Genomic DNA, 15,671 nt, shown 5'->3' on the forward strand with positions numbered 1-15,671 from the left:
ATATATTTGGACCCTCATCTGAAAAGCTCTAACTCAAGTGAGTAGCTCTGTCAAGTACATTGGCATTACCTGCAGCAAGGGTTTGCAGAATGCCTCCGAGAATTTTAATCTTAAACTAGAGAAGAAGATTTCAGCAGTAGCAGCAAAAATCTAGACCAGTACATTCCCAATGAGAGCTACAGTTTCTCTGAGGGTCATGAGGTTTATGAGAGAAAGAGAGATAGCGAAAAAGCTTTTTTAAGGAAAAAATGTTTTCATTAATTAAAGGAAGAAGCATCAGTCAGTTCCAATGCCCAAAGAAAATCAGTAATTAAGTCAAACTAACTTCAGTAGCACAAAATCACCTCTTAGGTTTTAATTCCAAAATTTTATATCCAGTTATTACACTTTTAAGAGACCAAGGATTAGTTACAGCAAGGAGAATGAAGATGAAATTCAATGGAGTTTAAGAATGTCCTTAGATAAGAATTTAAGTTCTGTACCCTTTAATTCTAATATGAATAAAATCACATCTACAAAGTAAAGTCCAGATCCCACTGAAGTTAGTAAGAGGCTTTCCAGCAATTTAGATGGGCACTAGATCAGATTGCCTTGTTATTACAGAGAGAAAAATATTAGAACAGTGAAAAAATATCTATAGAGTGTCCTTTCTTAAGAGAATCCTGTAGTTATAACAGTTGCCTGGTACGGTACCATTGGTACCAACAAGAAATATTCACAGGAATAAATGAAGTACAAATTCATTGCCACGTATCATTATTCTTCTCTTCCCTTGCTCTTCAGAGTCTCGTGTGCCCTCCATACTGAGATAGGGAGAGCAAGAGCACCTGATAAGCAAGTGCATACAAACATGTTAAGTTCTGGAGCATCAACTCTGCACAGTTTATTTTACTGAGGCGCTGCCCAGAACAAACAGGTAAAAATCCTTACACATTGTCTAACAAAAAACAGTATTTTTATCATATATATATATATGTGTATATATATATATAAAAATCACAGTCTTCTGCACAGCAGAAGCTTTTAACTAAAATATTTTAGGATTTGATTTTTTTAGATAGACATAACAAAATGCCTGCAAATATAATACAGTGAGCACATAACAATTCTTAGAATACAAAGAGTGAACATGGAATTATATATTTTATCCACATTCTACTTGTGACTGAAAACAAAACTCACTTGGAGTTTTTTAAAAGTCTCTCTTAAAAAGTTAATCCTGTCAATAAGATATGGTCAGTATATACTTAGTAAGAATACACTCTTCACTTACATGGCAATACTTAACTGTAACTACAACAGGCTAAATCCTGCCTTCTTTAGGCCTCGTAAGTAAGAGAGCCCAAAAGGAGCATAAAGCCTTCAGAGGCAGCCAGAATAGATTGAGACAGACTATCTGCGTAGCATCCATAACCTCAGATCCACTGTACAGAGAAGTCGCATCTTGTCCAAAGAGACTATTTACATCAGGAGGAATTTCAGAAGCTCTGCTTGCTGAAAGACTTCTTCCCATGTGCCAGTAGAATCTTCTGGGTGCTTGACACAAATCTCAGTGAGCCAAGCCACTTAAGCATGGGCTGAAACTCATCCCAGTTCACCAGGAGGTGCAAGCATATTTGAGTCCCACTGAAGTCAAAGTGCACTGCTGAAGAAAATAATTTGGTGAGTCAAGATGAGGGCTGCCTCCCAAGACAGCTCCCCTGAAGTGGTTACTTTCTGTCAGGGCAGAATTCAACCCTGCGTCTTCGTAATGAAATGTCCTTTTATGTCTAGACCATGATGTCAGTTTAGCGGCTATGCAGTTAGATATGATACACATACCATACAATTTGCTACTGGAAACATTTACAATTACATAGTCACAAGTGAAGTAACAGTGCAGTTACTTCTGCAATTACATGTACAGTAGTAAAACTAACAATTGGATATACGTTGTACCAATTTTCCAGAAATTACAGGGTAATTGGTGCCGCCTATAACAACATATTTGTATAATACTTCCAGCCATACAACTAAATGCCTAAAAGAGAACAAGCGCTTTTCATAGATGCTGATTATTTGTTCCCTTTCCTTGTCAACATAAAGGAAAATGGTGGTTCTACATACAGGCAGGAAACACAAGCTACTAAACTACTGGTGATGTTTTCCATATTACATACAAGATCATATCAATCTCTGCAATAACTTTACTACCCTGAAAGGAATTATACAAAGAAAATAATTTTTACCAAATCTAGGTAAGGTTTTATTAAAGATCTTAAGTCTCTGAAAGACTATTAATGTATAACTTACTTTTCCCAGTATTAAGTCTCTCAGCCAGGTGCCAGTAAATACAGAGTTACTTTCATGAAATAACTAGAATCAACTGAATATTTAACACTTGTCTGTTGAGAAAGATTTGGGCATATTTGATTGAAATTTCTTTTAACAGCCAAAGTCTGCCAGTAGCTAATCAGGACTCATTTTTCAAACTGAATGAAATACTCTTTAGCGCGGTAAATTCACAGTTATTTCTGGTACTAACTTCAAACAAATGATTGATAGTTTGCTAACCAATCCACTTCGATGTCTCTTCTCTCATCCAAAAGTGTTTTTGAGATATCTGTTAGTGAACCACTTACACACTGAAGGAACCAAGTGTAGAACTAGAGTCTATAAGGACTGTGTAAAAGGAAGTGATACTGACTTCTATGAGAACTCTGTTTATGGCAGGCTTGTCAAAGTCCATCAATAATGAAAATATTAATTTCTAAAGAAATTAATTTTTAATGAAATATTGACATCTTTGACCTCTTATAAGGGGGGAAGAGAAATATGATCATACATGCTGTCCTTGACAGATGCATATATCTCTCAGTAGGTCTTTTGTCATATGTGTAGAGAAATATATGGCTCATAGAAAGAATCAGATGTGTTAAATAAAACTGTAATTTGTTTCTCCTTCTAAGATAATCTGAAGAGCAGCATAAAAGAGGTCATATGATCTATTTCTACAAAATCATTTATCATCCAGTAATAATATCTTTGCAAAATTGTTTACCCATTCAAGTATCTTCAGGAGATATGTCACCATACTTGCATACACTGTAAGTCACTCCAACATTTATAAAACAACACTGATAGACAAAAAACACCAAAAACACCCATAAATATTAAAAGGAGACCAACAAACTTGACTATCAAGTAGTTAAAAAATTGTTGATCTTTACATTACACATTAATTCCATGCTGTCCAAAATCTTTCTTTGAATGGAAGTTGTTGAGTTTTTCAGGGTTTTCTGTAGGTCATCATAATCTTGTGTATCCACCGGGAGTAATATGAGACCCGAACAAAAATCCCGGGACGATTTCGAATGGCACATCCGCGGCCAGGAACAATGACACCAACTACTATCTTCAGCCTGTTTTGTTCACAAACCAAGGGACCACCATAATCTCGCTAGGAAAAAATAAACATATGAATGTCACTTCTCAAAATGCTTCAAGACACAGCTCCCACCTGTCTCCTATTGACTCGCTTCTTTTTAGAACGACTTAGCTCAACAAACAGGCAATAGAGTTACTCTTGCCATAGGACAAAAACCAGTTTCCAATATCTTTTTCAAAACCAGAACTTATAAAAACCAAAGCCAAGGTTGGCCTTTGACCTTTGGTGGCTTCCCATGCAAATTAAACCCTGTGATCCATCTTTACATGTGATTCTAGTGAATTCAGACTACCAGATCTTACTCTCCTCTTTCAGCTACCTGCAAGCATGATATTTCTTTATGTGCATATAAACCAGATAAGCAGAAAGTGAGTTGATTGATAAACATCTTTGTTATGATGATAGACTGCATCAAAGACTACTGACAGAGCCAGGTTCATACCCTTCCATCAGTCAATCATCTTGCAAAGCCCTAGGATGAGAATCTATGTGTACTAATAGGTGGGGGGATCCCAAATGTAATAAAAGGTAATATTTTGTAGACATAATTTTGAGACATAACTTGTTAAAATACTCTTTTTCATTATGCTGAGTGAATGAGACATCTATGCACCAGTACGTGCATTCAGTGAAAATTTGGAGTATGGTCAACTCAGATTGGGGTCTTATTTAGCACTAAAATACATGCATTTTAAATTAGATTGAAACAGTAATTTAGATACCTTCACATAAATTTGGGACTTGAACATAGAAACTGCAGTTTTTACTCAGGCAAAACGTATACTCAACCTAGCAAACTAGCTGCAAAACAAGGCAGTAAATGTTCATATCGGATAGTGAGACATAGTTTCAAAAAATAAAAGCTGACGATTAGCATTGTATTCTCTCCAGATCACCAGAGAAACAACAATGCTTGACCTTTATTTGGTTTGCATTTTTTTTTTCTGACCGACTGCGGATTAGTTCCCACATGAACAATGAACTATGTCAGTACCATCAGAGGGGCTCATAAAACACTTTTAGGAGTGGAGTTTCACCTGCCAATCTGATTTTGTTTCTCTGCCTGTTCTCTGCTGAGGGAAGTAGCTTCAAAGGGGAACTCAGGGAGCAGGAAACCATGCAGTGATTAAGACTGATTGCTAATATTAATTCAGTCCATTTCTTTTTGCAGGGAAAAACAAAGTGCAGGATCCCAAGACGACTTCCATGCAGATGTTTCATTTGTAAGCCTTGACATGTCTAAGAGCTCATTTATGATTAAATATTTGATTTTGAAGAAAATACTTTAAAATAACAAAATGATCCTGTGGAATATTAATAATAAATGGAAGAGGCTTCAGTCTGATAAAGACCTTGTTTCCCTATGGTTTGGTAGTACCTTTGTGTAGGGAGAATTTCACTACTTGGTTAACATCAGTATTAGGAAATCATCTATTTGACTCCAGATATTAAATGCATAATAATGTTCATGACTGCCCTTCTTCTAGACATCATCTCATCAGGCAGATTTTCCACACAAAAAAATGATATCTTCCTTTAATAAATGATTTACAGCATTTCTCCTCAGGTATCCTTTCTCCATCATCAAAACTAGTTCCAAGCAAAATAACTGTATCAAACTATACTTTCACTGAAGTAGTTCTCCTGTCCTCACTGATACGTTGCTCAGGCTTGATTAGGGAGACCAAATGCTCCAGCCTTCTGACTAATAATGAACTTCAGTACACTTTTGGATCTTTCTCCTTCTTTCATAACTTTATCAACTCTGTTGAGCAGTGACTTCTTTGTATTTTGCATGCAAGTCCTCATCTAACTAAGTATTTAAATTTGCTCCAGCTTTTGTTTTCTACTCAATCAAAATAATATACTGCTGTTGCTAGCACACAATCCACTTCAGTCCTTATTATACAAAACACAAATTTGTCTCAGTCTAGCAAAGTGTTTAGTCATATATTTAACATTCATGTAAATCCTTTTCTGCCATGGTGCTATGGTGAAACTGAAGCAAGGGAACCTCTTCCTGCACTCTGGCAGAAAATAGAGCACTAGAAACACAAACCATTTTCCGATGCAAAAGATTAAAATAATTTTTTGTGTACAGGTTTAATGCAGAGAGAATAATTATGAAAAACTCTAGTAAATTATTTCTGGGAAAAAAGTAGGCAGGCTGATGGCTCCTGAGAATGTATTAGGAAATGTATACTTACCTCACAAGGCCCAGCACCAATGGTTTCAGCCACAGCACAGATTTCTGACTCATTCACAGTGATCTTCCCTTTGAGATATTGGTTGCATTTCTCATTTCCCAAAATAAACAGGTTTGCTACCCGGAGAAGGCCATCATAGTTAATTACTAGGATTGAAAAGAGAATGAAAACTTTATTCTATTTCAGGGGAAAAAAATAATTGAAGATGCAGTCCGGATAAACTTGCTCATGTAACTTCAGTTATTGTACTTGCTCTCTAGTACTCACATTTTTGTCCATCCTCTCTGTTATCATGCGTCTGTCTTTTGGATTTCTTATATTTGCTATAAATGAGATTTGCAGGAAATTTGTTTGGTGTGCATGTCTGTTCCGTTCTCTGAGAATATCTGGAGAAGTTTTTTGTATTAGAAGAAAGGGCTAGGTAACTGGGTTTACTCTACAGTTCACCACCAGCTTGCCCTGTCACGTCACAGAAATCAGAAAAAGTGAGCCTTTGCTCCCTGCCTTAAACACAAGTTAATGTCTAACAGTGCCTGCCATGGCCTAGGGAAGGATGTGTGACTTGAAAAGTACTGTAGCGGAGCAGAGTTTTTCTCATTCCGTGCTGGCTCAGCTACACTGAATGACTTTGTGCCTGCAAGGGCACAGCCACAGCCTTGTGCAATCTCCATTCATCAGTGTGAAGGTCAGGAAGCCCTGGGGAGCTTACTCTTGTTCTACATGTCAAAAGACAAGCCTGTACAAGCTGCGAAGATAAATAAAGGGCCTGGACCTGCCCGTTCTCTGCACAGCCATGAAAAGAAAATGGCCAGGCTTGCTCTTCACTGACTTATTATCCTGTTTTCTTGAAAAAATGGATGTAACACTTCTTCCTTCCCTGACCGGGATGCTGTGAGGATTACAATAAGTAGTGCATAAAATATAGTACAAAGTCCTTGGATGACAGATGTTATGTATTTACTGTATTACATAACTCCACAGCATTGCAAAGTCCTTATCAGTTCTCTTAAGCTAAGCTTTCCTGCGATGCTGCACGGTGCTCCAGCCCAACTTCCCTGTCCCCCAGACAGCCATTCCCCCGCAGCGGACGGCTAATACGGCCATGCTGGGAACATCAAAAGCAGTCATCTGGGAGAGGGCTGGTACAGATTACTTGCCACCCACAGAGAAATGCAGTGTAATGGTTACAAGGAAGAGAGCCTCAGAATTACAGTCGAGTTTCTGCTCTGCTTCCAGGACAGCGTGAGTATGTCGCTGCTGCTTACTCAGGGTCTGTGGCGAAATGACATTTGAGCACAGTAATTATTGGAGTAATTATTGTCAACTGGCAGCTATTAACTTTATCATCAACACATAATTAGTCAGATATAGTATTTACCAGACTAAATAAATGTCTGTTCTCCCACATATTTGTATTTACTTCACACAAAACCTGTGTTTAATGAACATTAGTAAGGTTGCAAAGTCAAGTACTCAAAAGTTAGGAAATGCCAGACTTAGGGCTGCCTGTGCATCCTTAGCTCACTGTCATTGTGTATGTTAATTATGTCTCTGATTACATTATTCTGTATTAGTTTTTCCACAGGGTGGCCTGCTTTGGGATACAGAAAGACTTCAAGAAGATGAATCAGAATTTTTCAAAAAAGGGTTAGAATTCTGCAAAACAATTCTGCCAGATTTTTTAAACATGTAGCACAATATTTATCACTAGTTGATTCTCTGAAATGTTTGAATCACTTTGCCTGTCACTGAAGAAAAAAAAAAAAAAAGATGGACTAGTAGAAAATATTTCATTTTAAATGATTTTAGATAAAATGCTCAAAGATTTACAAAATTAGAAAAAAATTGAAACTGCATTTTATAACAAAAACTGTTGGACAACCGTGGCATCAGGCAATACCAGCAGCCTCACCTATAATGACAAGAGGAAGTAAGCTCTCAACGTATTCATTTAGTTTTTAAAAATAGTTTCTTACATCCAGTGTATCCCCATCCATAAACACTGCAACTGGTCTTCTCTGGAATGGTACATCCAGAAATGGGCAATCGGATTATTTCTACAAAATTTGTCAATATGGCAGGTCTGAAAAGAGAAAACAAATAATAGATATAATGGATTTTACTTATAATTCCAAAATGTATCTTAAAAATGATGTTAAATCTATTATAGACTGCAGCAATTAAAAACTGTGCCAATTCTTTTCCTTTCTTTTCCATCTTTGAAGAATATGATGGACTTTTCTACCTATTTTTTGTGCTACAACTGTTAACTGTCAAAAGATTTCTTGAAATGCTGTCACCACTTTTATGCTATTTAACTTGGGTTCTCATCTTAAAAGTAAGTAATGATAGCATTTCATTTGAATATATAGTTTTCCTAATAGGGAGAAAGTTTGAAAGCTCATATATACACAAGTATCTCAGCTACAATCTGGTGCTTATTCTATAAATTAAAACCATATACTAGTCCATGTGGGTTGTATGGTTGTTGGGTTTTTTAAAAAAAAACCAAACAACCTCCCAACAAACCTAAACTTGGTTATCAGGAAATAAAACATAGGCACGATTTTTCAGAAGCGACATCTGTTTTCTGTGTAAGGTAGGTGAACCTGCATTTCTGCATACATCAAGTAAAAGTTTTTACAATTGGAAGTTTACCCCATGGAGACATCATCTCTGCTATCAGAGATAGTAGAGAACTAATTTGCAAATCTTATTTAGGAAGAATCTCATTCATCAGTCAAAAATCCTGGAATTCACAATAATAGCTACTAACCTGCTAAGTTTCAGCAAGACCAAATCTGACCCTACAGGGCCATATACCAACTGGGAGATATTCAGAACTTGTCTGTGCTTCTCCTCTCCCTTTCCTTTGATATTATGGACTCCAAGCCAGGCTTTGTAGTCTTTCAAATCTTTGTATCTAAATGAGGCAAAGTTGGTTAGGATTTTGCTGAGTGTATAATAAAATAACTCAAAAAACTCTGCTTAATGTGATTATGCTAGAAGATCTTAATCCTCTTCACCAGAAATGGGTTTATGCTGCCAACTGCTATTCCCAAATCAACATGCTAGGATGTAAGGTTTTGGTCTGAAGCCACTACATAATTTTATCTTTAACTGTTACTAAAATCTAATTTTTGTTTCCTAATAGTATCCAAATATTTAGATCCTTGGGCTGTATGAACCTTTGAACTTTTTGAGATTTGCCCAAGTTTTCTATTTTATTCTGTCCAGTTAAGCAGAAGCATGAGGCTATTTTCATAAAGAGGCAATTGTCCAACCATTACACTTGGAAAACATATTTATGCTTCTATGTAAAATAGCCAGAGCTCTTTTAGATTAACAACAATAATAACAGAAAATACCAAGGTCCCACAGGACTTTTATATCAGAAAAGCAGTGTTAAAGCCAAACAGGAGGGAAAACTGCTGAATTTAAGTTGAAGAAGTGTTGTGTTGATAAATTCCCGAAAATAGATGTATTTCAATATTGCAAAGCTACAGACTACTGTACCGAGAAGGGAAACACTGCCTTGCTGTTAGAACCCACTCTTCCTTTATCAAAGTACCTCCACAGATATGCTTATTCCTGGGGAAAAAAAAAAAAAAAAAAGAAGAAGAAAAAGAAGTTAAAAAAAAAAAGTAATACTATTAGTTTCTACATAGTCAAAAAGTTTAAAGAATACATTTGCTCCCTACATATTTTTGCTGGTGAAAGGTGGCTGACTGACAGCCCATGAAAATATGTCTCTGTCGCTTTGTTCTACAGTTTCAACACTTATAGTAACATGACTTTGCAGAGATTTACTCCAATGTATAAAAAACAGGAGGAAAGAGGAATTCAGTTACTGTTCATTTAGCGGTTTCAAAGCTGAATTTATAATAAGAGACCTAATTTAAAAAAAAAAAAAAGGCAAGCTAATTCTTTGTAATCGGAACAGGACTGAAACATTCAAGCAAGTCCCCAAACTGCCACCAGATGTAAACAACATTTGGTCATTTTTCATGTAGGTATTATTCAAAGCATTGACCTCAAGGTGGAAAGTTCCTATTTGATTACAAGCCCTATGAGATTTCTGTCCCCACATACTTCAGTTGGAAACAATCTGCAATGTATGACATTCTACATGTGATTATAGAAAATCTGCAGCATAATATATCAAGTAAAATTAAAGCAATTAAGCATGACAATTCTTTCAAAAATAAAGACAACTGTGGAATGCAGATTAATTAGTTTCCTTCTTTGTGCCTCCAAAATCACATTTATTTTCTGCAGCTCTTTGGAAAGTGAATCAGAATTGTCAGCAATTTGGGAAAAGCTTAAAATCTCACAATTTACAAATTCAAATCACACAAATGTTCAAAGCTTTGCAAAGAACTGCTGGAAGGAGCCCAAACTCTATACGGAGTTCAAAGACAGCAGAATAACACAGATGCTTGCCTCTTTTTTTTTTTTTTTTTTAATTGTGTTTTCGTTGAGGAACAAAATATGTGGTCCAAACGGCTGAATTCTTTTTAAAATATAGATTCTGCCTAGTTTTATTATAAAAATGTCACAATCAGGAGTATAAACTTGTTCTTCTGTTTTATGTTTGCATCACTAATTATCTAAAGGAATTTACAAGATTGCATCATCTGTTTTAGAACATTGACTAGTACACATAGGAAGGTTAAACTTCTTATTTAATCTTGGGGCAAATCCAGAGCTGATTCCATGAAATAGATTGAATTCATCCAAATATACTTAAATATACCTGATAACAGAATCTGTATCAGATATATTAGAAAATATGTCACTGGTTAATTTTATATTTAGAGGTGAGCCTTGGTTGCCAGATATGAATACAAGTTTCTAAAAATCACTAAGCCTTTACCATTCAGACATGGCAGTTCCATTTTGAGGTGTACAGTTAGTTTTTTGCAGAAAGTCCTGAGGTCATTAAGATTTTGTTTCAGACAACATTCTATTTGCTTCCTTGGTAACAATACAAAATAAAACTATATTTTCATGCCCACATGTAATACTTAAAAATATATTTTACTGCTGGACTATTCCAGGAATCCCTTTTTCATAAAAGAATCTGCAATCATTTAAGCACTCATCTACTTAATGGAATTTTGTCTCATAGAACAAAATCCAGGTTTGACTACCTTAACATTAGCTATTTAACATTTAGGCATCCAGATGTAATACACCTTACCTGTCTAAAAGTTCCTCAAACATCAAGGCTGCTTTAAAAACAGTGCAAAGATAAAACTTTTCCAGAATGTGATTCAGCCCACGTATCTGGTTATTTAGTCTATGAATAGAGTGATGTTCCTCTAGAAATGTCTTTCTGGACCATCTGCTAGACTTCCAGAAAGGTTTAGTTCTGATTTGATCTCATAAGATATAAAGATTACCAAGGATGGGAAGGACCCCCAGAATTTCTCTAGCAATGAAGCAACATAGAAAATAGGCTTTTTATCTTTTCCTTTACTCCAATTTTTCATTTAAGACTTATTTTACAACATGGTTTTAAAAGACATGACGAATCATAAGCTAACAGAATTGAGCTGTACTTTAGTCTGTACCAGCAGACAAAAAAGACTTTTGTTTGAACTTTTTTTTCATGATAGAAGATACAGGGCTGATGCATGAGATATATTTCCTGTTATACATTAATGATTCACACTTCCAGCTAATGAGTTATGAACCAGAGTAGGAAACAGTAGTTCTGTGTTCTGGCTTTTACACAGCAGCAAAGAAAGATTTGCCATAATGTAATACGCATGTCCAGCTGTATATGTTAAGGTCTTGTTTTACAGAATGAAAAGGATTTTGTTATAGCTCCTACTTATTTTTTTAATATAGAATACATTTTAATTGTATGCAATGATATGAGCAGAAAACTAAGTTTGACATGGGTATAAATCCTGAATCCAACACTTCATGACTAAATGCACTGCTGTTAAAGTGAAAATATTGATATGAAACTCAATTTTTTTGTAACAGTCTCTAAAATAAGTAGTTTTATGCCGGATCATAAGCCAATGCTATGAAAAGGTCTGCAGTACCTAATAGAAAGAGCAGAACACTATGAATGCTTTACAAGCTCATGTGTGTAAGTTAATGATAATGGCCATAAAAATATTTCACTGACAGAGTGAATACTATGGAATCATCTGATGTTCCAGGAATGCTGATTTTCTGCTTTTACAGAATTTAACTGCAATCTAGAAGTATTCTTATTATGGTCAACATTTCCTACAGTTCCAAAACAAATATCCTAGTAAACGTATTGTCTTTCTAATCAAAGTGATAGTTACCTGTATGTCAAACTAACCACCCATCCTTCGTTAGTTTGTGTTGGGATTCCATTAACAACTCTCAAATGTTTTGTTGAGGCACAAGGAATGACAGTATCTGAAAGCAGGTCCAGAGATCACATTTTACTAAAAACAGCGGTAGGAAACCTGTACAGTTGCACATAAGGACCACAAGAAGGTCAATATTTATTACAGATTAACTTTCCTGCGCTAATGAAGTATATTTCTAGAGCATCAAAACTACTTCAGTGAAGCTGGGTCAGTCTATAGAAATATTCACAGGGAATATAAAATACATATATTTAAATAGGTTTTTCAGAGATTTACATAGTTATAAAGCAAATACTGAAAATTATTGCCATATCTCACCACTGGTAAGACAGGACAGTGAGAATAGATAAAGGCGTATAATAAAGCTATTCCCTCTTGTAAAAGCATTTTTTCCCAACCTGTATGGTTTTTTTGTATCTGTAGCTGACCTGTCTTTTTTCCCATTCAGAAAGAAATAGCTAGTTTTAGAGGATATGATATATGCACTGCACAGTACATCTGCAAACTTACTTACCATCAGAGCTGGTTGTAGTAGGAGTTGTATCACCTTCACCTAGACAGACACATAAGATAGCCATAATACAAAATTAAAACACATCTAAAAATTGAATAGAGTAAAAATAAGCAGCAAACAGCATATTGTTAATTTTAATAGTTCACAAAGTTTTAAACTTCAATGAATTCTTTACACTCTGCAAAAGCACAATTTGGTAAGGATTAACAAGAAGGCAAAGTTTCATTCCAATAGAAAGAAATAAGAATTAAACATTATGCAACAGGATTTTCAAGCATTTTTCTTCTTGGCTGAATCCTGAATACATCAGGCTATTTATCATGTTCAATTTACATGTTTCATTTGAACAAGCAAATACTGAAAAATGAAGTTGTTACTTTTCTATAAGCCTTCAGGAACTATAGAAGTCATGTGATTGAAACCAATTCAGATTTAATGAAAATTTCTAATTTCCTTAAAAACCTTTGAAACCTCTAAAGTCCTTTTATGTTGCTATCCACAGAAACTTATCCTAATCAAAACATGCTCCCCAAAATCTTGTTTGGTTCTTCTACCTATTCCAAGTAAAATACAATTACAACAAGGTTGCTTAAACTTGGTTCAAAATTTTTGCCTTCAGTGAAGTCTGCAGAGTGACCCAGCATTATGAGCTAGAGGTACATATATAGCTACGGAAAATTTGCACAGGCAAAATTTAAACAGTATCATCCCACTATATTTCCATTGTTAAGAAATATATATATATAAAGGTATACACTTCTATACGTAGTTAAATTTGCATGTTTGTGTATACACATATGTGTATGTGTATGCATATGTATATGTGTATGTATACATATAAATAAATAGAGAGAAAGAGAGTACTGTTTAAAGATACCAGTTAAAGGCATCAAGTACACTTGGGAACTGCCAGCATTTTGTCTGTACTGGTTAAGCTGGTTATCAGTACCCAAGTGAGCTACTAGTAGTTTAATACTAGTCCATAAGAGTTACAATTGTAAAACAGACATATTCCAGCTCTAGAGTTTGATTCCAGAATTCATAATACTCACCATTGCTGTATACCCTACTAATGTTTGCTGTGAATATTTCCTTAGGAATTCATAGATCCAGATAATGAACTCAGAGTGAGTGGATAAAATTTATATTTCTTCAGCTGTTGTTCTTTATCTACATTGACACAAATAACCTTTTGCACAGTTTGTTTACTCTTCACATAGATGCCAAAATGTCACCTGAGACTTCAAATATCACCTCTTAGAAATGCTGCAGTTCAAACTATGAGGAAATTCAGCAGATTGCTGCTAGGAATTAATGTAACATTGTCATTAACCTCTAGAGATGACAGACATGTATTCAAAAGTCTGATTTACCATTTAAATGTTCTCCCAGGATACACAGCACAGTGATTTAGAAATAAGAATTGAAGAGAAAAATTTTGAACATAAATGTGAATTGCACATCTTTCAGCATAAATCTATCTTTTTCCACTTAACATCAGTTTATTACTGAATTCCCTAGGATTTTTAATTCTGTTTATTTGAGCTATTTAGATTTTAACATGCAACTTTGTGGGAATGATGTTCCTAATTCTTGCCAGGAGTTAAATCATCCCATAAACATCCAAAAGCAGAATCTAATCTATATAGCACATATACACTTCAGAATATATATAGTGAGTTATCCAAACTTTACAAACAAACACAGATCACAGAAAGAGACTATGAAGCTTGTAGCACAGAAGATAACTGTCCCTGGGTTTCTTGAGGCCACAGCCAGCATTCTGACCACTAGACAATTCTTTGTCTCCATCCAGCCCTCATTCAATAGCTAGATCTGTTGGAAAATGTTTGACCATCTGTAATAGCCCTTTTATGCGCCTGATGCATAAATAAGCCTTGAAATCTCCAAGCTGATCAAGGAAAAGGACCTCTTGTTCATATAGTGCACAAGCAGCTTCTGTCCGTTCCTTCTCAGTCATGCACAATTGATTCTTGATAGAATTACACATTTTCTGCTGTCACAAGTGGCAACAGAAAGGTATGCATACGCATGTGACACCATGGCTTCACTGGGACTGCACAGTTGACAGTGCCTGAGGCATACCAAGTACTCACATCGAGAAATAGGGCAGTAATCCCAGGGAATGAGAGGATCATCTGTGTAACACCAGGGACCATGAAAATCATCATCTGGATTGCGGCAATAGTTTTTCTTCAGTTTACTAACATCTGGTTCTCTGAATATTTGTATATGCCTACAGGGAAAAAAAAATTCAAAGTGCTGAAAAGCTTTATACTATAGCCCAAATTTTCAAAGGTTAAATGTTGCTTTGCTCCACATTGTAATATTAGCTGATTGAGAAGCCTACAGGTCAGGCTTTAGTGCTGGTTAAAATCAAAAGGAAGATGAGACCCAAATATTCGCTGGATCTGGGTCCAAGTTTCCTCTGGTTGGTATTTTAAGCACTGTGTCCACTGGACAGCTGGGAGGTTTCTAGATCTCGCACTCCAGCTAAAATCCTTGGATACCCTCAGGAGGGGTCATTACAGTGATTAAAAGAGCGTCTGTGTTGCCCTCAGCAAACCTGCAGGCCTCCCTGGAGCACAGCAGGTAGATTAACAGGTAGCACAAGGGAGCACTGAATCTGCAAAGAAAGCTCAGTCTTGGGCAAAGGAAAGACAAACACAAGAAAGTTAGGAAAACTGAGCAGCAGGCAAGGAGAGGGATGAATGGCTCAGACAAACTGCAGTGATACGTCACCTAAGTTGCAAACCTACACGAGGCACTTTAAAGGTGAAATTTTGGGGTGAAAATATTTCTGGCTTGTCAGACAGAAGCATACAGGCTTCCTAAGTTACAGCTGCACTGCTCTTTTAGTTCATAACCAACCATGCATGCTGCTTCTTGCACAGCCATAACCAGAGTAACTGCTGAAGTGAGACACATAATTCCCCAAAGAAGTTCACAGATGGTAAATTTGTGGGAGTAAGAGAAGAGAGGTTGATCTGTTCCTAAGATTAAAAAAGAACGCAATTGCATCAAGCATCCAGTAGGTTCCAGCCGTCTCATTCACAGCTAACTGAAGACTTATCAGAGCTCTCAGAAGTCATGATCTTAAACCTCTGCCTCCCTTACATGGACAGCACACTGGAATATGT

At 35.9% G+C, this 15,671-nt stretch overlaps 1 protein-coding gene across 1 annotated transcript in view; it reads right to left on the reverse strand.

Annotated features, from left to right (window-relative positions):
- Nucleotides 1–3,268: 3,268 nt before the first annotated feature.
- HGF (hepatocyte growth factor (hepapoietin A; scatter factor)) overlaps nucleotides 3,269–15,671 on the reverse strand; it is a 53,042-nt gene continuing 40,639 nt past the window's right edge. The window contains exons 12-19 of the mRNA XM_010581103.1: nucleotides 14,628–14,767; nucleotides 12,511–12,549; nucleotides 11,946–12,042; nucleotides 9,151–9,225; nucleotides 8,411–8,557; nucleotides 7,611–7,717; nucleotides 5,635–5,780; nucleotides 3,269–3,439 (exon numbers count right to left, since the gene is read on the reverse strand). Coding sequence (XP_010579405.1) covers nucleotides 3,269–3,439; nucleotides 5,635–5,780; nucleotides 7,611–7,717; nucleotides 8,411–8,557; nucleotides 9,151–9,225; nucleotides 11,946–12,042; nucleotides 12,511–12,549; nucleotides 14,628–14,767 — 922 coding nt within the window. The remainder of the gene's footprint in view (nucleotides 3,440–5,634; nucleotides 5,781–7,610; nucleotides 7,718–8,410; nucleotides 8,558–9,150; nucleotides 9,226–11,945; nucleotides 12,043–12,510; nucleotides 12,550–14,627; nucleotides 14,768–15,671) is intronic.

The sequence above is a fragment of the Haliaeetus leucocephalus genome, unplaced genomic scaffold (assembly GCF_000737465.1).
Source record: "Haliaeetus leucocephalus isolate CR32 unplaced genomic scaffold, Haliaeetus_leucocephalus-4.0 Scaffold751, whole genome shotgun sequence".
NCBI classification, from domain to species: Eukaryota; Metazoa; Chordata; class Aves; order Accipitriformes; family Accipitridae; genus Haliaeetus; species Haliaeetus leucocephalus.